Source organism: Triplophysa dalaica, chromosome 14, assembly GCF_015846415.1.
Source record: "Triplophysa dalaica isolate WHDGS20190420 chromosome 14, ASM1584641v1, whole genome shotgun sequence".
Lineage (NCBI taxonomy): Eukaryota > Metazoa > Chordata > Actinopteri > Cypriniformes > Nemacheilidae > Triplophysa > Triplophysa dalaica.
Genome location: NC_079555.1, coordinates 15172234 through 15195900, shown reverse-complemented (window position 1 = coordinate 15195900; position 23667 = coordinate 15172234). Strand labels below are relative to the sequence as shown.

Here is a 23667-nt window from a genome sequence, read left to right as displayed (position 1 = left end):
GTCTATTACAACACTGGAAGTCCCGAATAGAAGAATTGATAACTTTAGTATAACTTTAATTAATAGCATTTCAAAATATTACATCAATAACTCTGTACATATAAGCTGCTATTTGAAATCATTTAGAAGCAGTTTATTAAGAACATGCGATGAGCAGAAACATTATAAACTCTACAACACAGTGGTAGTAAAAACATGGTGAAATATTAAACCCAGGCAAGGCCTGTTTTATATACATTCCACACTCACAGGTTTGTACAGGTGAGTTGAGTATGGGCCCCTCCATCCTACAGGTAAGAGCGTCTGAGTGTAGAGCAGCAAATGAATTTATTCCTGTCCTTTAATGCACTAAACGGTGCATTTGAATATTCTACATGGTCAATCTTTATCATCAAAGTAAAAAGACAGATAAGTTACTATAAATGTAAAAAAGATGCAGTAATAACACTACAAATGCATTTGAACAAACATGCTACAAAATGTATGGGTGTCAAGCATCTTGTGGAAAATATAGAGAAAACACATGAGGCATAGCAGGTAAGATGAAACATAGTTATAAAAAAGATCATTTATTCGCCCTCATGTTGTTCCAAACCAATATAACTTTCTTTATCGGAACACACACAAGGGAAAAAATGTAATGAAGAGTTGGAGACTTTATTGCTCAACTACATTGTTAAAGGTATTTGTTAATTGTTCTCATTTGCATTTTTTGCCTTAGTGTCTAATTTAAGTTTTGACTCTCATGTTTCGACTTAAACATTGCTTTTTGAAATTGGAAATTGCAGAATAGGAAAAAGGTTCAAATGAAAGATTTTTGAAATTCATGAAGATTCTGTATAAACTATAGTAGAGCTGAAATAATCTGATTTTGGAGAAATTTGATGAGAAATGTTTGAGATATTAAATCTTCAATAATGGAAGATTTGGAGACATGTGTGAGATTTCTGAGGTAGAAATATCTAAGATAAAGGAGACCTGCCAAAGATTTCAGTTACTCTTAATTAAATCTCATTACTGTTTGAGAAACAACTGAGATACTGATGTGATCCCATCTGTTACTTTTCCTTCTCAAACGAAACTAACAAAAATGAAAATGGGAACAACTTGAGGGCAAGAAGTTACTAATCATGAATAATGATGACAAAATTTTCAACTTTTTTAAGAAATCCATTACTCCCTGACATCCAACCATATGATCTGAACAGAATCCTCTGCTTAGAGATTGTATAAGAGTTGTCTATAATTTAATTGAACATAGTCTAATGAGGTCTGCTGAGTAACACACTATTACAACACTAGCAAAAATAACTTCATCAAGTGCTATGACATACACAGAGATGCTCGTCATGTATTCATTTGGAACTTGCTTTGGACAAATGTGCCTGCTACATGCTTAAATGTAAATGTATTTTGGAGGTCCGACTCAGACAGTGGTCATGAGTTTAAGGGAGCCAGAGCGAAAACGCATGATTTTCTTTTTCAGTGCGTGCGAAGCTTTAATCTTCACCACAGAACTGGAGGGATTCAGAGAGGAAGAGGATGAAGACGGGGGCAAGCGAGGAGGCAACTGCTGGGGCCAGACCAGCCCACCGCTCTCATCTGAGTCGCTAGACAACGAACTGGTCCCCGGGGAGAAAGTCCCACTCAGGCTGGAGTCGGAACCATCGGTGGGCTCAACGGCTCTCGCCAACCCCTTCCCAGCCCTGTGGTCCTTCTTCACGAACTGAACGCAAGTGTGGTTGTGTAAACCGTGTCTGATCTCATGCGCATCCTCGTTCTCTTCCTGACTGAGATCCACTGAGGAGCACCACAGTCGCTGATCGGATGTGTAAGATTTGTCGCCGGTATGCCTTGCAGTGTCTTTTCCCACTGTGTAATATTTGTTCTCTGCATGGGCGGGCCATCCTTGAGAAGAGGAACTATCTTCAGACTGAGAGCGGACGGTTGTGTTGATGTGTCGTTTTGATCCGGACGTCCACCTTTCTCCTGAATCCCTTCTAGCTTGAGAGCGAAGAACAGCCCGGTCTTGTGAAGGAAGGAGTTGCTCACGGGACTCCGGGGCTGAGCAGGTTTGATTGCAGCAGGAGTGAACGTGCGGTTTCATGGTGTCTGACATAACAGGCCGGTGTTTATAATAACCCGGTCGATGCTGTGGTGAGTCAATCTCATCGTTGCTGGAGCTGATATCCGCTGCTCCATACTGATCCGTCTCTAAGGAGGATTCAAGCTCCTCGCTCTCCAGAGAAGTTGGTCCAGCCTGGGTGTCAGGAAGGGTCGTGTAATATCCGTCCTGTCCCTCATCCTGGTTCTCATCCTCTGAGAAGACTCCCCATTCGGGCCAGTCTGGCTGATCGTGTTGAAGGTCTGGGTAGCTGGGCGGGTATGTGTGCCACTGAGTGACATCCGAGTTGAGTTTGGGTGTCGTTGTGAGGTGTCGACGCTGAAGGAGATTCAGAATGTATGCCTCCACACGCATGGCCTGCTGGATGTCCTCTTCTGTCGGGCCATCGTCTGTTTTTCCTTCATCATCTGTGTTTAGGCTCAGCTCGGGCGTGAGGCTGTCGTTCTCGTCAGCCATGGACTCGACTTCCACAAGATGATCCGTATCCCACTGAGTGCTTTCATCGTCCTCTTCTTCCTCCTCTATTCCCTCGGCGATATTCTCTAAAGGGGGGTACGGGGCAGAAAATGAACGGGGCAGGGTGGGTTGTATCGTGGGGTCCATGTGAGCCTCCCAGTCCAGCATGTAGGCATCTGTTGACACATGAAAATAAAAATAAACGTTTATTATCAAAAACAATTTTATTATCAGGGATGCACATAAGTGGTGCGCAGGTGCATGTAATACTGGATAAGATCTCAGTTTGAGCTGAATGCTGCTAAAACTACTGCTATCTCGTTTGTTCCCGGTGTTAAACGGGACCTGGGTGTAAATTATGAAAAATGCAATATTGGCAGCTCAGACTTTGTTGGTTCTGCTTTCTAGAGAACTAGAGAAACATGCCGCACATGAATGTCTGGATCTGCACTCTGCTTCCACTTCTCTTAAACTTTCTAAAAGAATAAGCTGTTTAAACTTGACACTTGCACGCAGCTTCTGTTTCCCTACGCTATACTCGATCCTAGCTCTGCACCGCAAGTCTCCATGTGCGCTCGCAAGTGCACTTCCCAGCAACCTGCCAAAAACCAAAAAGGTTGTCGTTTCAAAATTGGTGTTGAAAAGTTATATTTACTAATGTGCAAAGAAAAAGAAAAACATTATCATTGTATTTTAAGTGTACTTTAAAGTAATATAAATATAGTATTATCCCCCTATTATTTTGTTTATTAAAAAGTTACTACTTTTTAACATTTATTTTAAATAGGCAAATATAATTTATAACACTATGTGCAATGTGATCACTAAACCGAATCTCCAGTTGCTATCTTCAGGGAGACTTGTGTAATTCTTTATAATAACTTTTTTAATAATGCATAAATTAGAATGGAATTTCAGAATGGATTTCATGCATTTTCAGAGCAAATAGAAAGTGGATTGTGAGATGAAAATGAAGAATACACTTACCCACAGATCTGGGTCTGTGACAGGACATGGAGAGGTTTGGAGTGGAACAAGTGCGCAGTGGAGGAGACAGGCACTCACTTTGATCATAAAATCCTGAAGAATCAAACAAATTTTGAAAAGGGTTTGAGTCTTCATTATTTAAATCAATTGTTTAAACAAATCAGATGAATTAATGACACAATGACTTAATCATGACGACATTTGCCGCCACCTACTGGCAGTTTTCAGAATTTCACAAAATGATTGCATATTCCATTTTGATTAAAAACATAAGACATAGTTCCCCGAAAAGAAAATTAAATCATCATTTCCTTAACCTCATGGTCCAAAAGTTTATGGTGCGGTTTTCCGGACAGGATTTAAGATAAATCCCAGATTTAGTTCCATCTTGCATTGAAGTATCTTAAAATATATCAGTGCCATTGTTTTCTCTCAAGATGCGCACAAGTTTTATTGTAAGGCATGTTTGTAAAAACTATTTAAATATCCTAATTTAATCCTATCTTAATCTAATCCCTGTTAAGGAAACGGCCCTACAGTATGTGTAATAAATTCTATGTTGAATTAAGATATTATTTCTTAAGGTACTTTTTTCAATGCCTCATTACATTACTTATTATTACATTTTTTGTGGGTTATATTTCAGCCAAATTGGATGTGCTTTAAATTTGCAACTAATTTGATTATTTACAATTATTCGATTTTGTAAATTTTAATCGCTTCATATCCAGTGCATATAAAATGTATTAGACCACCTGCTATAGTAAAGAGATATTATGTGATATTTTAAACAAATATTTAAGAATCCGTGAAAATCTTAAAACTCAAGTTTTAATAGCCAGTTATTTGGCAAACAACATTTTTTTTAAATATTTATTTTGTTTATATGTACTTTTCCACAATCTGTTGTTATTTACTGTATTTGGGCATCTGAATTAAAATAAAAAGTAAGTTCTAAACTATTCAGCTCTGTGATATATTTCTAGATGTCTAATCAATTGAGTACCTGAGCTGGCTGCACTGGGGCTGTCCAGTTCATCTTCTGTATTCTGCTCACAGCTGAATCCTGTATCCAGCCTGAGCTCACTGAGCTGTTGTTGCAATTCCAGCATCAGCAGGCTGGGGGCGCCTTGGAGCCGGTTCTGCAAAATACCACAGAGAGACTGAAATCACAAACAGTACAAATAACATGCATATTCTTTATTAAACACAGGGCCAATGTCTTATGCAATGTAATGCGAGTCCTGCTCATTATCAGCACATAAAAACCCTGTGCGGCCCTTAAAAGCAATGCATAACTGACTGACTGCAGTGATTATGGTGACTCAGCTCTGATGGCAGTTCGTGAGATGGTGCATTAGGGCTTTTTTCTGCATCACAGCATTTTTCTGCACTTAAGTGTCCTACATTTTCCCATGTTCTACATTACCATGAAACATGTAGTTCCTAAATATTTTAAAAGATTGGTAAAATTACAGTCCTGCATATGGCCTGTGTGAATTAAGGAAAGCAATGTTAATAAAGTGATGCTTCTATATTAGGAGAAACAATCACTATCATAGTATTATCATATATTCTTTATGACAACGGAGGAATGTGAGATGGGAAAGACAACTTCAAGCATGTAGCACTATGCCAAAATGACACCAGCATGTGCTCAACCGCACAACTGGAGGCAGTTATGTAAGGAAATGGCAAATGTACTAGATTTGGAACATGAATAATTTACTGACGACACCAGGATATTCTAGTAAAAGCTTTTGAAGGAAACCACATAAAAAAACGTTCATCCTCTCTTTTTGTTTGCGCAAAATCTGTTCACAGCATGTTCCACACCTGTCCAGAATATTTCGGGGTTGTTGTTATTTTTCCTGGTTTATGACGAAAAGGTGGTTTGACTTCGGTCATTATTTTAACTATTGTCTCCGTTTACAGTTCAGAGTGCTTCTGCCTTCTTTATTTTCAATAATAAAGGCTATAATAATGACAAACCAAAGTTTAGTTGAACAGATTTGAGAAACCGAATTACACACTTTCGGTAATTCAAAGTCAACAACGACCAATCATTTTCCAGTTTTTTTCTATTTCCTGCAGCTGATGTTGAGAAAGGTAAATACAAAACATTTTACAATAAGGTTGTATTTGTTAACATTAGTTACCATAGTAAAATATATTTTGTGTTCAACAAAAAAAAAACTATAATTTTAACTAGGTAGTCAATGGTGTCTCAGAACCGTCAGTTGCAGACATTCTTCCTAATATCTTTTTTATGTACACCCGAAAAATTGGTTTGGAACAAATGCAAGGTAATTTTCAAAATTTTTGGGTGACCTATCCCTTTAAACTATTAAACAAAGGCAATATACGATCACACTGTGCTAAAACAATAATCCAGTTGTGATGATGTTACACATGATATCAGCGATTCCCCCTGAAGTCTATGACCCGCCTTGATTCCTCTTGGGAATCTTTGATTCGGCTTTATGATTAATCTTCATAGTCTGTCTTAAGACACCATGACAGATCACCTGGTTTGATGTCTCAGCCTCAAATGTATTACAGATTCAAAAGGCAGCAGTCTATCTGATTACTACAGAAGCAGACAGGACCTGAGGGAGATCAGGCAGCGTTTGTACTCTCATTATCTGACTGCGGCGCGTGTCTAGGCTTTAATGTGCCAAAATGGGACACAAGCAGTTTTCCCCCAACCACACACATCACCCTGCCCCCATTTATCATCACATATGCACCTCGGTCCAAAAGTAGCAACTACATCACTAACATGCGTGTTCACACATTAAAGCAGAGAAACTCTGGCCTTAAGGGCTGATGTTGTGTTTGCCCAGATGTTGTATGTGCAAACAACGCTGAAACACGGCTGGGGTCTCATCTACGGTTGAACTCACAAATGAATATGTGTTGAACTGATTTAAAGCGTGCATTCTAATAAAAAAGACGGGAGATGTAATGATTTCCAGCGGTTACAATGCTAATTATACAATTAAAACAGTGGTTCTCAAACCTTTTTGTTCTAAGGCCCCTTTTGTGTAGAATGCATTGCTTTGTGGCCCCCCGAATAAAGACTTATAATCTAAAACTTAGAATTTTAATTAAACCACAAACATATTCAGTTATACAATGCTGGAACATCAATTATTTTGGTTGGTGGTCTTATTTTTTCATGTTTGATTGCATAACATCTATGATGAATTTCTATATTTCATAAAATGCCACAAAATCTGTGGCCCCCCAGATCCATCTTCAGTCCCCAGTTTGAGAACCACTGAATTAAAGGATAGATGTTTGAATGCATGATACCTGCAGGGCTGTGATACAACCACACATAACTCCATCCTTTGCAATTGCCTAGAGATAACTGATTGTCTTTCACAATTTTTTATTATGACAAAGATAGATAGATGGATAGATGGATAGATGGATAGATGGATAGATGGATGGATGGATGGATGGATAGACAATTGAGCTTTTAAGGGCTTGATGAAAGATCTCGTGGTGAATGCCCCTCTCATCAGTCTGGTAAAGTAAAAAGTGTTTCCGGTGGCCAGTGAAGCACAACCTACTGACAGATCATTTGGGTGATGCATCTCGAGCTCTCCCGCGAGACTCTTGCTTATTAGTATTCCGCTCCATACGCCTTTTGTCTGACTCAACATCGGGGGGAGAAACTCTGGGGGGAAATCGACTGCTGCTTATTTGATTTCTCTCGTCGCCTTTTCACAGACTCTTTATTGAAAAGTGAGTTAGAGTGAGGTCCTAACCCAGGACTGGACCGGTAATGAAAGGACACGGAAAAGGAAAAAGATGACTTAGGAAATAGAATCTGCAGCTATCCACGCAAATAAGATACATTAACAATAAAATAACAAAACATAGGTAATACAATTAAATAACCCTGTAAACTAATACTCATCGATAAAACACACAACTTTAATTTAAGCTTTACATAATAATTTAGCTATACCATAATCACATACAATAATATTTGGTTGCAATATTGAAAAAAAATATGTTAGTTGAAAAAATAAATAAACGATACATTTTTTTCGTAAACAACACGAATTCATGTGAAGGAAACAATGGACAGTTAAACAACTGGAGGCCCCGCACCCCTTTACACGCGCACATCAATCACAGCTGTCAAACAGCCCCACGCTTGGCCAAATCAGCCTTAATAATATACAATTAATAATGTTAACGGCCCTGTTATACATAAAACCTGCTTTCAGAAATCAGTGTTGATATCTTCAATAACACCAGAAAAAATAACATTAGATCTAAACAGTGCTTTTATTTTTCTTCACTCTATTGGCTTTTCATAACGTAACACTTAATTCTGTTTCTAAACTTTCTCACACACTTTTCATAGATCGACAACGTAATTTATGTAAATTTCACACAGAATTTATTCCCATAAACACATCATCAGTGGTTTACCACAAATGTTTTGCCTACCAGCTGTCGTCTTAAAGTCAGCTGCTCGTGCTCTCTGCTGGTGCGGGCCGGACAAACATCACCCCACGCCGGGCACCCCGGCACTGTATCCCCGAGCGCCAGAGCGCCCAGCACCAGGCTCTCCTGCCGCTGCTTCAATATGTCGAGCTCACACAGCCACTCCAAACTGATCTCCAGACGCTCTTTAGTCCGACTGCGCTCTTTTTCCATCTTCACACAAATCTCATGGTCCACCAGGAGCGCATTCCCAACAGAACAAAAGCAATCAATCATTCAAAATGATCTGCGTAAGGATGAGGTCTGTTTCTTAAATGATCGTTTTTCGCCTCACAATGAAATAAACGTCCATTTAGATTATGTGTTTTAACCAACACGCGCCTCGTACGGATGCGGAGCCGAGGGACAATGTTTGGGTATCACTGACTGATGTTTCCCTCACGCCCCTCACATTGCTATACATTCGATGTGTTCCCTTGTTAATTAGAATATTCTTACACTTCAGTTTTGATTGGTGGAAAGGTTCTATTCTCCGCCCTGCTGATGAATTTCGCCCGCCCACACACGGATGTCCCCTTCTCCTATTGGTCAGTGTTCCGCAGCCTGATGTGCATGCAAGACCGTAGGTGTGTTCATGCGGCGCTGTGGGGAAACCGATCGACGAGATTGGCCGCTTGCGTCGAGGGAGGAGTTGAATGAGGGGCAGTCAAGTCAGACCCCTGCTGCTAGCCGTAGATTAGAGACGATCGCGATTTGTTTCCGCTTTAAAGCGCGAATTAAGTTAATTAGATAATTTAGTGGATTTATCCAATTAACAAACGTTTTGATTAAAAAAATGAAATAACCAAACACTTGCCTAAAAATCACGGTAAACAAGCATATATTATTAAAGTACCAACGGAACTGGGCCAGTATTCGTTTAATTTGTATTTCTTGCGTGAGATAACTTGTTCAGGTCAGGACTAAATTAAAAATAAACATTCATTTTAAAAATTCCTCAAATTTTTCCGCTTTTTCCAGATTCTGTAAGGGTGATACACTTTTGACCTCAACTGTATTTTGTATACAATTAAGTAGGTAGTAGGAGAAAGTTTTTTAAACGGTCATACATGCAGTAGCATATTAGCTCGTATCACATTATTAGCAAAACTGCACACCTACACCTACACTGCACACACACATTACACTCGTGAACGTAACATTTAGAAAACAGGGGGAAGAATACCAGCAAACACTTCAATGAGCTACACTTCAACAAAGACCGACCGTTTCATCGGACATGCTGGACTGCAGTTAACTTCCGGTTTGTGTTTGTATATCGGTCTGGCTGGTGCCGCATAATATAAAAAAGTATTAATTTAATTTTTGTTAATATTATTTTATTATAAAGTAATTTTATATATTAAACGATTTGTAAAATACGACGGCGTTTTAGTGCCGCGTTAAAAAAAAAATCCAAGATTTCGAGAATTTAGTCGAAATGTTACGAGAATTTAGTCGAAATGTTACGAGATTAAAATCGAAATGTTACGAGAATTAAAGTCGAAATGTTACGAGAATTAAATCGAAATGTTACGAGAATTAAAGTCGAAATGTTACGAGAATTAAATCGAAATGTTACGAGATTAAAATCGAAATGTTATTAAAGTCGAAATGTTACGAGAATTAAAGTCGAAATGTTACGAGAATTAAATCGAAATGTTACGAGATTAAAATCGAAATGTTACGAGATTAAAATCGAAATGTTACGAGAATTAAAGTCGAAATGTTACGAGATTAAAATCGAAATGTTACGAGAATTAAATCGAAATGTTACGAGATTGAAGTCGAAATGTTACGAGATTAAAATCGAAATGTTACGAGAATTAAATCGAAATGTTACGAGATTGAAGTCGAAATGTTACGAGATTAAAGTCGAAATGTTACGAGATTAAAATCGAAATGTTACGAGAATTAAATCGAAATGTTACGAGATTGAAGTCGAAATGTTACGAGATTAAAGTCGAAATGTTACGAGATTAAAGTCAAAATGTTACGAGATTAAAATCGAAATGTTACGAGAATTAAATCGAAATGTTACGAGATTAAAATCGAAATGTTACAAGAATAAAGTCGAAATGATATGAGAGTAAAGTCGAAATGTTACGAGATTAAAGTCGAAATGTTACGAGAATAAAGTCGAAATGTTACGAGATTAAAGTCGAAATGTTACGAGATTAAAGTCGAAATGTTACGAGAATACAGTCGAAATGATATGAGATTAAAGTCGAAATGTTACGAGATTAAAATCGAAATGTTACGAGAATACAGTCGAAATGATATGAGATTAAAGTCGAAATGATATGAGATTAAAGTCGAAATGATATGAGATTAAAATCGACTTTTCGACTTTATTCTCGTAACCGTTTTTTTTAACGTGGCACTAAAACGCCGTCGTAGTAAAATGTTTCTATGTTTATTTTGTTAAATAAACAATTTGTTAAATGGGACCTGTTACGTTGTTGCATTTAAAAAATCGTATGGTACATTGATATCTAGCGGCTGAGTTTGGTATCGCAGTCTAACATGACCGTGTTGCCATATAACTTCAATGGGTCAGTTTCTCAGCAGAATGAATAATATTCAGTGTCCTGCTGAAAATCTGACATACAATATTTTGTATGGTAATCCAAATATCAGTTCCTATCGCCAGTCAGACACAGCGATTTTAAGTGCATTTTCATTATTTTATTATGTGTGTCCTGAGAATGCTACTTACCCAATGCTCCAACCACTGAGCCACAGGAACAGAGAAAGAGTCCACTGACAAATAGCATCTCAGTTCAACTTCATAATTGTCCGAACTGTTACGGAAAATCCGAACATTTTCAAGGAACAAATAAGTGACCATGAGGAATTTTAAGCTTTAATAGTAATTTGATCATTGGTTTCATAGACATGAATGATGACACATACAATACAGTAAATCAGATTCACAGAGCTCATGGGAACATATGCTATCAAAAACTGAAGCAAAAGTGCTTTTACGACAATTTATTTTCCACATATTTTGTGGCTGCCTCTAAAACAGATTTATTATTGATTCATAGACGTTAAAAAACATTAGTCAAATTCACTTATTGTGAAATAGGTTTGGCAAAGTATCTGTCATCACAGTCAGTCAGAGTCCTGCACGTCTTGTTCATGGTTTGTGAATGAAGTGCAGGCATGTGCAGGATTGACTGCAAATGACAGATGCTTTGCCCAAAACACAACGAAGTGCATTATTTGTGTTAAATAAATATGCATTGGCAATTACAGAGAGTCTTACAATATAGCATGCTAGCATTGAGGATAAGATCCCACCTTCCCATCAGAGCGCTTTCTAAAGCAACGCTTCCTCCAAAACATATTATCTCAAAGATGACGGAAGATCACCTGCATGAGCAACATGTGCGGCAGTTGCATATACATAGTTAGTCAGACAAGTGGGAGATCCTGTCATTGCTTTCTGCACAGATGCATTAACACATTAACGTTGACAGCCATAATACGAATAAAAAATACACATTTTTGAAAACTGGTTTAAAGGTAAAATTGTAACAATTTTGCAATAAAATATCCACAAACCACTAGGCCAGTGTTATTTATTTTGTTAAGCTGAATAGTTACAATCTCCCAAATGTTTCCAACTACTTGCAAATCGTGAAAAAAAATCGCTATTATAAACAGCGACACGGGGCTGTGCAGTCGCCTGCCTGTCATGTCCGTGTTACACTTTGTTACCCCCTTTACTGACATAGAAACCGCATGACAACATTGTTGTGGACAAATGTGGAAGTAGTGTCTAGCGTCTAGCAAGCCACTAGCTTGTTTCGAGCAGTCTCTTATTAATGGACTACAATTATACGCAACATTAATAAAACTTTATTACTTTACCTCATCTGCTAACATGATTTCTCGTTTCCGTCTGATTGACTGTCTTCCGTCAGTTGAAGACAACCGATCCCATCATTCCACACTGCTTTACAGCGTCATCATGCTACAGCATTGTTGTTGTTTTGATCATGCGCCGTTTACAAACTGTAGCTTTCTGTAGAAATTCTTGAAAACTAACATCTTCAGAAATGTAAAATTTGTGAAAACAGTGACACTGAGTGTGTTTACATGCACAAAATATATCTATCAAAAATCTGCCTAAAAAGAAACCTGTTTTCGCGTGTGTACATGCATAGTAATAAACAGGCTACGCCGAAAACCAGGTTTACATGGAAGTTTGAGACTTGCCGAGTTTCTCGCATGCAGTGACGTAATCGACGATAGTCTGTTTAGTATTTAAAAATGCAACAGGGAAATGGTCGTAATCTGTATTTTTATCTCTCTTCTAATGTCCGCAGTACCTGCATATCCAAAGTGCGTTTACTACTTAAATTGTTTTTCATTTTGACGTTTCTACCTGAACTTCATGATTCAAGTTCAGACATTTATGTGTTATTTTACTATTACAACCGTTTGGGACTTTAACCCAAGCGCTGTCAGACATGCAAACAAACAAAACTGAGAGAAAACCAGTAGGCATTTAGATGCCGCGCGAAATCGGAGTAATGGGGCAAAAAACTACCTCTGCCAAGCGGGTTTCGCCTTACGGCGTTATGAGTTTTCCCCGATAACATATAACCGTTTTACACGTTTACATGACCTTACTTGTTATCAGCATATTAAGCATAACCGGAAAAGACTGTGCTTGTAAACACACTCATAGTTAACAAGGTTATGTGATTGATCATCCTGCCAATAATTTAACAGGATGTATTTCAGCAGCCTCATACCTTTCTCTGTTGTCAGCATCCCTTCACCTGACTCACTGCAGACTCCCCTTACCTCCTGTTGATGAAGGCATCTTCTGTGGTCATCATGAGGTTGAGCATTCCATCCAACCGGACCTGGCTCTGTCAGACTCATATGTCCCGAGAATGAAACAAGAAAACAAGACAAACTTATTAGAGTAGAGGCCGCCGCTCATGTTATACAAAAATGACACAACATGACAAATGTTCAGCTGCTGTGACCAGGCGTTTTCAATGGTGTTCCGCCTATGGAACGGTACCCCGGACTGATCACGAACAGGGGTTCTTCCCTTCCATCCATTCCAGACCAGAACACAATCAGACAGGGGGAACTGGGATGCGATTACAAATGAACGGAGGGGGAGACCAGAGGGGTGTGTGGTGTGTTGGTTGTGGTGAGAAGGTTTTAGGCTGTAATCCAAGAATCTTTAAAGTTTTAAAGTCTTTAAAGTAGGAGCTATTGATGACCTATGACAGTGTGGTAGTTGCATCTCATTTAATATTTTCATCCCTTGTTTCGAGGGGTAGGCGAAGGGGTATAAAAAAGAACTGGGTCTAAATATCCATTAACTATGCACTCAAGTCAAAGTTTACTTTATGAAAGCGACTCGCACCTATCCAAGACTCGAAAGTTGACTCGCAACTAAGTTTTGAACGATTGTTATCCGGGATTAACGCACCTAGGAATGTCCCGACTGAATCAGAATAAAGTATTCCAAAGCGGCATGTAATAAATGTAGAAAATCCTGTGTTCCCCGTTTGTATATGGGCTGTAGGAGTTCATTTTAAAGGAATCGTACACTTTTAATATACATTTTCATGATAATTCACTAACCGCTGTTGTTTTACAAGATGTTTATGTATTTTTTCTTTAGTCGAAAAGAAATTGAGGTTTTTGATTGAAACATTCTAGGATTTTTCTACATATAGACTTCAATGGACTCCAAAGAAAATGAACGATCGTTTTTCCGTATTCATCGTCTGGTATTGTTTAAAGCCCTTGAGGCTGCACTGAAACCGTTTGAAGTCCACTAAATGTAGAAAAATCTTGGAATGTTTTTATCAAAAACCTTAATTTATTTTCGACTAAACAAAAAAATACATAAACATCTTGGATGACTACAGGGGTGAGAAAATGATCATGTTGAAAGTGTACGATTCCTTTAATGTTTGTTCTATATTATACAATGCCTTTGAAATGTTTAAAAGTATAATTTTTGCTTTAAGGAAAATTAAAAACATGGCAATAAACCTGTTTACCTCTCCTTAACCTCTTACTGCTCCTGTCACCTTAACATAGAATAACAAAAAACACTGAAACCGAACCGGAAGCCGTGGTTAAAAACGGGTTGTTTACATGGTTCCAGTATTTTCTCTTTTAAAGGGGTCACATGGCGCAAATACGTGTTTTATGTTTCATGGTAGTAGCTGAGTGGTCAATGTGGTGTTCTGCAGGTCAACATCTGTCCAGGCTTCTTGATTTTTTTTTCTTATGGGTCTCACAGGGAAACAGAAGAAAAAAACATACAATTCATACCCATTATAAATCCATTCAGTCACAGACTGTCACAAGAGTATTTAAAAAAACTGTATCCACGCAACAATTCTCTGTGACAAACACAATCTAATCATTGTGTACAGAACCAAACTTATCAACTAGCTGTTGTTGACGACATCACAGTATAAACATGGAACAACAATTTAGGAGATTAATTCCTGCATTTTTAGGGAATGGTTTGCCCAAAAATGAAAATGTTGTCATCATTTGATAACACTCAAGTTGATACATACCTGTATACATTTCTTTGTTGTGTTGAACACAAATAAAGATAGTTTAATGAAACCAGCCATTTTGAGTCATCACAGACTCTTGACTCTTTTGTACTACTATGGGAGTCAATAGTGACCCAAAATGACTCGGCAACAAACTTTTATCATATCCTAATTTGTGTTCAGAATAACATCAGAATAATATCTGGGTTCCCCGCTCCTGTGTGGTGGCCGTGGGTGCTCTGTGCCAGTTCACTCCCATAAGTTTGAGTTATATAGCACTTTTTACAAGGTTTCATTGTTTCAAAGCAGCTTTACAGGAAGAAAGATAAAACAAACAAAAAGTTAGTCCACAAGCCCTGAGTCCACAGGTTCTCGCAGGAGGATGGCACATTACAATCAGCTGGAGCTGATTTCTGGGTGTCCCAATGGTCAGTCAGTCCGCAGGATCTCACAGGAGGATGACACCAGGTGGTCCTACTTGAGCCAGAATAATCTGTGGTAGGGGAAGAGGGCAGAGAGAGAATAATTATTGTAGCTGCTGTTCATTTAGTTATAAACAAGAGATAATACTGTGCTATTTGCCAATTGTTCTTATTTCATCGCTTGATAACTTTTTACTTGCATTACTGTACTGTCATTTACATAACACGGTTTACGAAAATGTATGTTATCCGTTTTTAAAAATGAACTCTTAATATTTACTGAAGGTGCACAACGTCACGAAGCAGTTTGCCGTCAACTCCGTGCATGCACTCATTAACACAACTAAGTTACACTAAGTGACACCCCGGGTGATATGACAGACAGTTGTCCAGAATGGTCCCCTTTACACGGCAAGTCTTCTCCGTAAATGCGACGATTGCAGTTGTCATAGTGTGTAAACTACGGTGGCCGCTAGGTGTCACTGCGCTGCAACAGAAGAAAACACATGCAAACACAAAAAACACAAGCAAATTCAGAAAGCATCTTCATTAGTTTGGCGACAGATGCCATGCAAAACAAAAAACAAACACAGAAACGCGCTGCAAGCTGCACAGACGAGAACGGAAGTGTTTCCGGGGGACCGCAAAAACTGATGCTTCATATGACTGTTCAAATTCGTTGGTGGAGTTGTCAGCCACTTTGACTATGTCGACTAGAATACTAGTCTGCGCAGAGTCTTGCACTAGTCTTGTTTGTGTTGAGAGTATTTGCAGCGCGTTTCTGTGTTTGTTTGTGTTGCGAAAATTTGCAGGGCATCTGTCGCCAAACAGATGCTTGTGTTTGCATGTGTTTGCATGTGTTTTCTTCTGATGCAGCGAAGTGACACCTAGCGGCCACCGTAGTAAACGCACTTAAACCATTGTATGTTGCTTGAGGCTCTACTCCATTCCTTTCAAGGCATTGAAGGTAAAGAAACCAGCGCGACTTTACACAGTGACGGTTATGCTGAAGTAAGTCAGAAATGCGCCGAAATTCGACTACATATTATTTTGATTCATGAGGTCAGTAGATGCGCTCAATCTGCGCAGCATTTAATACATAACCTGCTAACTGGCCGCGGCCCCGTCCAATAACTCTCAGACCGGAGATACTCGCATACATTACATATTTTTTTTTTTCAATATTTTCTTTAATAATATATGCTAAAATTAGACAAGTGTTTATAGGTGCATTTTCAGTGGTTTTCCCTTCACAGGCTTTACAGTCTATTGTATATTGTAAACAGTAAATACACTTCTAAATAACCGTTTAAAAAAATATAATTCAATAAATTCAGCTCTAGTTCCTTAATATTAAACTTATGAAAGTCATGATATTTCATGATAGGTCTGATTTTGGTGATGTGAACCACTAGATGGCATTATAATATAAATGCCACCCACATCATACCTGAATTCACATTGTATTACAAGCTTTATGAAAAAAAAACGTATGAAACAATTATTCTGTCCAACAAATACTTCATATTATGAAAAGTCCACACATTCAACTTTTCAGATGAAAATCTGTTACTTCATTAGTTTATTCTTATCTGAATGTAGGCCTACAACAGGATTTGTTGTGTTTACTACCCAAAAGTGCATAAAAATGAACTGAGCAACATACAAAACCATAGGTATAAAAAATATTATACAATATGATATATACTAAGCAAATTATATATCATATATGATTGATACGAAATGTTAAATACAATTATCTGTATGTCTGCAGGATATGTAGTTTCAGATAAAGATAAAACATTGTAGATGATAATAGGAAATACCAGGTTTAAAGGCACACGACAATTCATCAAAGAAGCAACACAATATTTTTTCTCAGTTTTTTTATTATTGTTTTTTATCTGTCTACATTACATAGATCAGAAAGCCACTGAATCAGAGTCTCTAATAGACAGAGATGTAGGTAGGGTGAAACTGTGCCCAGCACAGCTCTGTTTCCTATGTCAGTGAACACTGCAGATTTCATCATTGACAGAAAGTGCATATGGATTCATGTACCAATCGGCCTGGTCTAGAGAAAAAGATCTTAAAACAAGTCAATGCTACACAAGTTGGTGAACAGATAAAAGTAATCAAAACGCTGTCAAGAAAATAAAATGTTATGTTGATTTGTGAGCTTGTCCAAAACACATCCATGCTTTGATATAGTGTCAATAATGGAATAAGAGCACAGGGACAGTAGAAATGACTTACATTTGAATTATGATCCACTGAAATCTGACAGTGCATCGAAAATAAAAATGTGTCTTTTGTCTGCATTGAGGCTGAATTTTGATTGCCAAATCTCTAACTGTGACAGCACAGTTTTCAGTTGCAAAACTTGGTCAAATCTTTGGTCAAATATGTCAAGAAAAAACAAAATAATCATCAGACTGAAAGTAAATTCTGTCATGTTGTGATTATGTCACAGAGCCATGTTTCATCTGTAAATACAATGTTTTCTAGCAAAAATAATAGGTGGACCACAAAAAATCATACAAATGTATTAAAAATAATTTCACATGAGGTATTCATGTACACACAGTACAGTGAATATGATTGTAACAGTGATTTCATTTGCTTTTTAAAATTACAGTAGTATTCTTCATTTCCAAACCTTTAGCAAGCAGTCGATCTACATCCTCATCTAAACACTGAAATAAAATCAAAACCATGTTGCAGAATACGCAATCTAATGCAAAAAAAACGGTCAACTTATCCTACTGTTATGATTCATAAATGAGAAGATATTAATACAGAGATGGATCAAGCGAGAGAAAGTCAGACCTGTATCTCAGTAGCTCAACTGCAAGAAATGTCAGCTCTGGAATAAAATACCTGCTTCACTGAAGAGTGAAGAAAGAAACACTAAAGATCCTGATTCTCAAGTGATTTATAATTCATGACAAAATACCTTTCTCACATACATTCATCAATACAACAGCATACTTTAGCTGGAGTGTAATATCATGTCCGACCGGCAATGTGCCAGTAAACATACTCATATTAGGCTTTTTGTCGTAAAATGTTCGGACATAAAGTGCCGCCTCTCTTCACGTCTTACTTACATTGACCCCAATCTGCATAAAAAGGGAACAATTGCATTTCATATATAAATAATTTTACCTTCTATAAATACTATATTTGGTTTAGGCTAGAGCACTTTGGCTCTATAAAAAAAGAAAAAACATAGAGTATAATCACCACGTCTCATCTCTAACGTCGCTCTCCCTAGATTAGGTTTAACAGATGACAGAAATGGGCTTTCATGTGCTGTTTCCTGCAGTGCAACGTCGCTCACCTCAAAGAAAAAAGGGTGCCACCGCAGGAAACGTGTGTGAGCTTAAGATGTTCAAAACAAATCCGCCAAATTTTGACCGCTCAGCTTTCTGAAGCCAGGCAGATGTGTAAACAGACGCCCGATGGACTGAGCTACCGGGCAAGAAGAAAAGGCAGTTTGGCTTCGTGTGCCAGTAGGAAGACACAAGACGTACAAAGTGGAATGATTTAAAACTTTTCACGAACACACTTGTACACATACATTCACCAAAATAGACATCACTTGTGTATATGCTTACAATACGCACACGCATGCGTGCGCATGCACACAGTCACGTGTCAAACGTGCTTGTGCGTGTTGATGAAGAAAACGCAGTTTAATCAATATAACCTCTTTAGCCTGTCTAGAGCTTTGATAAGTGTCCTATGTACATAAATTAACAATAAATATCTGCAATGATCTCTCTCTCTCTATTGAAATATATATTACATTTTGAATAAAGTATATTTGAAACATATTCATAGAATTTTCTACATCTTCAAATCAGAAGATCTCACAGTTTAGTAAATTCATCCGACTCCTGGCTGCGGTGTCCCTTTTTACATTTACTGGCCTGTCATAGTGCAATTCTGTCACAGCACTAAATAATGTGCATTTAACCATAAACCAAAGGTTCGTGGTTACGTCAGTGGCCTTTTTTGCAAATGTTGTAAGCGCACTTTTAGAGTCAAGACGTCACATTTTGTGTTTCACATTTTCTGCATGGATTTTGAGGCAGGTATCCGCCTAATTTCTCTTACAGCCAAAATAGTTTTCGATGTTGGTCTGCCTATACCAATATTAGAAAACTTGATCTTTTGTGAATTGCGACATGAGACCTTCTAGCTCAACATTATCAAGGAAACCAGCCTTGATACACCATCATTGAGCTAGATGTTATAATGTCCTCATAATCTCGCACGCTGTGAAAAAGGGACACTGCGGCTTGTCAAACCAGGAGATTCAAGCCCTAAAATACAATGTTTTCTTTTCCTCGTTCTTTGTAAAAAACAATGAAATTAAAACCACTTCATAATAAGGGAGTGCACTAAGGGGGTTTACATTTCAAGAGCATGCTCCTCATTTTTTTAAATATCCATTTCATTCTGTTCCTCTGACCACATCACACGTTACACATCCTCAGAATGAGAATCTGAATGAAAAACCATTCCTTCCCACAACTCCACAGGTACAGAGGTCCGTTGAATGTCCGTTTTGAACGGTCGATGGCAGTAAATGGACTCTTTCTCTTGTCTCCGTCAAGTGTTTCTTTTGTTTGGTATGCATAGTCATTCACGTACATACGGGCCCTTTGTTTTTTTGCCTGTCGTTGACTACTACGCACATTTGTAGACACAGACTCACATATGTGGCTCTACATTGCACAGCGCGCCCCGGTGGCCGGGAGAGTAATTGTCAGTAATACCGACTCCTCTTCTCTTCTGTATCAGAGCTGTAGTCCCGCAGTCCCACACCCTTCTGAAGACTCAGCAAGGAGTCTTTCATCTGAATGAAGACATACATACGTTCACAAACTCTCACCATATTTATATCACATCCGTGTTTGTGTGTGTTTTGTTTACCTGATCCAGTAACAGTACTGATGATTTGATGATCTCTTTCCATTTCTGCAGCTCTGCGTCGTGATAACGCTGCTGGGACTCCAGGAGCTGAGCCCATTCCACCTGAGTCTGCGGTAGTTTACTGCTAAAACGCACACATGCACAAATGAACACACAGATCATTATAAACAAAATATAAATACATGTCTAAATATTACTGCTTAAAGAGAACATGTGATAAAAAGTCAATGTGTTGTACCTGTCATGTAAGCATAAGCCCTGCCAGCTGGTGAGGCTCTGAGCAGAATACTCCAGCATCCAGAGTTTATAGAACAGCATGATATTCAGAAACACCAGCAGTAAGAGACTGCAGACAACAAACAACAAACGCATGACACAACTGAACACAGACAGAGAAAATAACTCAATAATTCAGTGACTGAGTGATGTCATGGGTTGATGAGGTTGTGATATGGGACTTATCTCATGTTAGACAGGACAACATATGGAACGGGTAAACGCTAATAATCACTGATTTTAAAAACTCAACACAGGCTTCAACTCCCTTAAAGGGACAGTTCACACAAAAATAAAAAAGATGTAATCTATTCTAGTAGAATATATTTTGAGAAAATGTCTCCGTGTCCGTGCATTTAAGTCAATGGGGGCCAATGTTGTTTGGTTACTAATGTCTAAGAAGCCGACACAATCTCACTGTATCGCAATCTTTCAACGAAATCTGTATGCGTCAGTTTTTAATCGCATGACTATTTTAATCTTACACTGGGTTCACACCAAACGTTAATTATTCGTTTTGCGCGAGTAATTTACATACAAAGTCACTGCAAGACACGTATAGACACGAACTTGTGGCGGCCGCTGCGAACGACACGAATCCAGTGGCGCGAGTGCCGTGAACGCACATCAATCTTGTCTTCCGCGAAGGTTGAAAATATTTGTCAGAACGCGTCACTCACTCGAAAATAATGAAATTTTTCCAGGAATAATAAAGAACGTGATAAAGAGATTGTTTGCGTTTGGTGTGAACCTAGCATGATAGGTTCTTAATCATTACTTTACAGTACATTTACTGATTTGTCACATTGCATTCTTGGATTGTCTTCTCTATTATAATTGTGTGATAAAAGTACACAACGCCTATGATGGTGTCTGGCTAGTTCATTGGGTTTTAGAATAGAGGTAATGACAGGAAGGTGATGTGACAGAGAGAGAGAGAGACTACTGAACGCTACTAAAATGGAATGTTAGGAATGGGATATTGTGGGATCAATATTTGATTTTAGTTAAGCAATGTACCTTACACAGATCCTAAGGACAGCCGGAGAAGACAAAAGAAACAAAATCAGAGTTAACAGCCAAGTGAAAAATATGAAAACAAAGATAAAAGTACATTTTTTTCACCGAAAAATGAAATTTCTGTTCTCATCTTGTCATTTCAAACCTGTATGACTGTCTTTCTTCTGCAGAACACAAAATAAGGTATTTTTAAGAATGTTGATAACTGACCAACGGCAGTTTCTATTGACTTTCTATTGTATGGATACAAAACCAATGGGAGTCAATGGGTACCACCATGGTTCGGTTACCAGCGTTCTTCAAAATATATATATTTTTCTTACAGTAAGTCATACAGGTTTGAAACGACAAGAGGATGAGTAAATAATGACAGAATTTTCATTTTTGGGTGAACTATTAAGTTACGTTATTGCAGTTTTAGTACTAGGTACTGTAAAAAAAAAAAAAAGAGGGAGATGTTTGGTACTCACACAAAGCTGATGATGAGTAACGGTTTGGAGAGGTTGCAGAAGACCCCACCCCCTGACTTGTGCTCAGGAATGTGTTTTGTCTGGGTGGAACCTGTGGCCAGAGCGAATGCAAATCAAACCCAGTGAAAATGCCCTCGGGGGCTGTGAGATTTTATTGTGTGTGTTTGGATGTGTGCATAAACAGACCTGCCACATGTTTGATGCGTTGGACGACGTCTTCATCTGTTGGTGTGGTAACAGGGCTGAGGGTCTCATCTAGAAGGGCCGACCGGAGATGTGTTAGGGGTCTATTTCTTCTCCTCAGGATGGAGTTTTTCAACGCTTTAGCTCTAGGAGACGGCCTTTGGGACTCTATCTGAGCATCCTCCATCTTTGCCAACTCCACCTCTGACAAAACAACAGCATTTTGATTTAACATGGTATTGAACATTTTTACGTCCGAAATGACCAAAAGAGTAAAGGGGTGGAGCCTAATACAATTATGGGTGGAGCTTGGAAAGGTTGTGGGTGTGACCCAACATCAGTGTTAAAATTTAACTGCTCAACGTGGCTATGGGTGGAGCTAAACTTAAGATGTTCTGATGATGTCCTACCGAGGCTTTTAAAGTTCTGATTCAGCCCACTCCAAAAGTTCTTCTCAATGAAACTCTTCACCAAACCCCAAGGTTGTTTTTTGTATTTAAGTTCTGTTGAAACCCTGAAGACCACACGAATCAAATCACAGTCCATTAACACTTGTGTAACGTGTTATGCATTAAAGCACAAAAGCTGAAGTATGGTATCGTCTTGTTCCTCATTACCTCAGCCGACACTTGTTCTTGGCCACGCGGGTTAGCATGTAGCGGTTCATGGTGTAGAAGTAGTCATGATACGGCACATCGTGAGTTATGACCTCTGCGTCGATGATGTAACACTCGCTCTCTTGACTGGCCTTATACAGAGTCTAAATCAGAAAGAAATTACATTTTGAACACACACTATGGTACTGTTTTAATGGAAACTATAATGGTGCTTTCGGGTATGAGATGGATTCTATTGGTGGGGTTTTATCTGGCCAATGAATCATAGTGAAATAATGTACAAATAACATTACAAATGATTTTTTTAATGGTTTTATTGGAAACAAAGCTAATAGTTCATAATGGTATTTTAATGGAAATCATTAGAATTTTTGTAATGGGTTTCTATTATTTTTAGCATGGATGCTTTGGGTGACCCAATTTCTCTACTCCTGTCCCCTTCTTTCTCCCACAAGTTTCCTGTCATCCTGTCTCTAGCATCCTGTCAATAAAGCCATACAAAGACCGAGAAAGATCTAAAAAATTAAATAATGATTTCACCTGAGTTTCAGTGACAGTAGCTGTTTTAGGGGCCAGTGGGTTGGACAGGGAGATGGTGTACATGATCTCCCTCGTCTGGTCTCCTGCCTCCTCCTTCTTCCAGGGGTGATGCACAACATCTGTGGATAAGTATGTGACTGTAAGAATAGACTTAAAATACTAAAAAAACAATAAAATCTGTCATCATTATCATTATATTTTATATTCCACAACCCATCCCATTAATTATATCTATAATTATACCCTATTTATTTTCTTACAATCATTTGATAAAAATTATAAAAAAAAAAAAAAAAAACTGTATTAAAATTTGCTTTTTTCTTATTCATAAGTACTTCATGTTTGTATTTAAATGTTTTTTCACAAGTTTGCCCCACAGATAATAAATTGGATAGTATGCGTATTTGGGGTGCTGTCCTGGGGGTGAGGGCTCAGAGCTCAGTGATTCTCCCCGAACTTGAAGCACCCGCCCCTTGACCCGGGAGAGGTCTTGACTATTTACTGGGCTGAAAGGATGATTACTGTGATATTTTATCAAAAGCCAGCCGACTTAATTAT

The 23667-nt window shown here is 38.2% G+C and overlaps 2 protein-coding genes across 8 annotated transcripts in view; both read right to left on the bottom strand.

Annotated features, from left to right (window-relative positions):
- Positions 1-39: 39 nt before the first annotated feature.
- Positions 40-13672, bottom strand: LOC130435763 (uncharacterized). 4 transcript variants are annotated; one of them, XM_056766589.1, is made up of 6 exons: positions 12899-13672; positions 10797-12129; positions 8042-8263; positions 4575-4710; positions 3569-3661; positions 40-2757 (listed from the first exon to the last, which is right to left on the bottom strand). In XM_056766589.1, exons 2-6 carry the CDS (start codon positions 10926-10928, stop codon positions 1427-1429), a joined length of 1914 nt encoding a protein of 637 aa, XP_056622567.1. In that variant the 5' UTR covers positions 10929-12129; positions 12899-13672; the 3' UTR covers positions 40-1426. The 4 variants fall into 4 exon arrangements, with proteins under 4 accessions (XP_056622567.1, XP_056622565.1, XP_056622568.1 ...); XM_056766587.1 differs by lacking the exon at positions 12899-13672 and having other exon boundaries at positions 10797-12611; XM_056766590.1 differs by lacking the exon at positions 12899-13672 and having other exon boundaries at positions 11957-12611.
- Positions 13673-17589: 3917 nt separating this feature from the next.
- gramd1bb (GRAM domain containing 1Bb) overlaps positions 17590-23667 on the bottom strand; it is an 81974-nt gene continuing 75896 nt past the window's right edge. For 2 of the 4 annotated variants that reach the window (XM_056765729.1, XM_056765730.1), the window contains 8 exons: positions 23110-23228; positions 22570-22712; positions 22363-22466; positions 21956-22156; positions 21770-21860; positions 20242-20349; positions 20004-20124; positions 17590-19926 (listed from right to left, as the gene is read on the bottom strand). In XM_056765729.1, coding sequence (XP_056621707.1) covers positions 19837-19926; positions 20004-20124; positions 20242-20349; positions 21770-21860; positions 21956-22156; positions 22363-22466; positions 22570-22712; positions 23110-23228 — 977 coding nt within the window. In that variant the 3' untranslated portion in view covers positions 17590-19836. Of the gene's footprint in view, positions 19927-20003; positions 20128-20241; positions 20350-21299; positions 21312-21769; positions 21861-21955; positions 22157-22362; positions 22467-22569; positions 22713-23109; positions 23229-23667 lie in introns of all 4 variants that reach the window. The other 2 variants (XM_056765727.1, XM_056765728.1) reach the window with 2 other exon arrangements.

Bases quoted from the DNA above. Each gene is read 5' to 3' on its own strand.
- LOC130435763 (XM_056766589.1), bottom strand. From the start codon at position 10,928: ATGGTCACTTATTTGTTCCTTGAAAATGTTCGGATTTTCCGTAACAGT. The intron at 4,711-8,041 runs GTAGGCAAAACA...GGTATTTTGCAG, and splicing joins TGACTTTAAGACGACAGCTG to AACCGGCTCCAAGGCGCCCC. The intron at 3,662-4,574 runs GTACTCAATTGA...TTGATTCTTCAG, and splicing joins CCCCAGTGCAGCCAGCTCAG to GATTTTATGATCAAAGTGAG.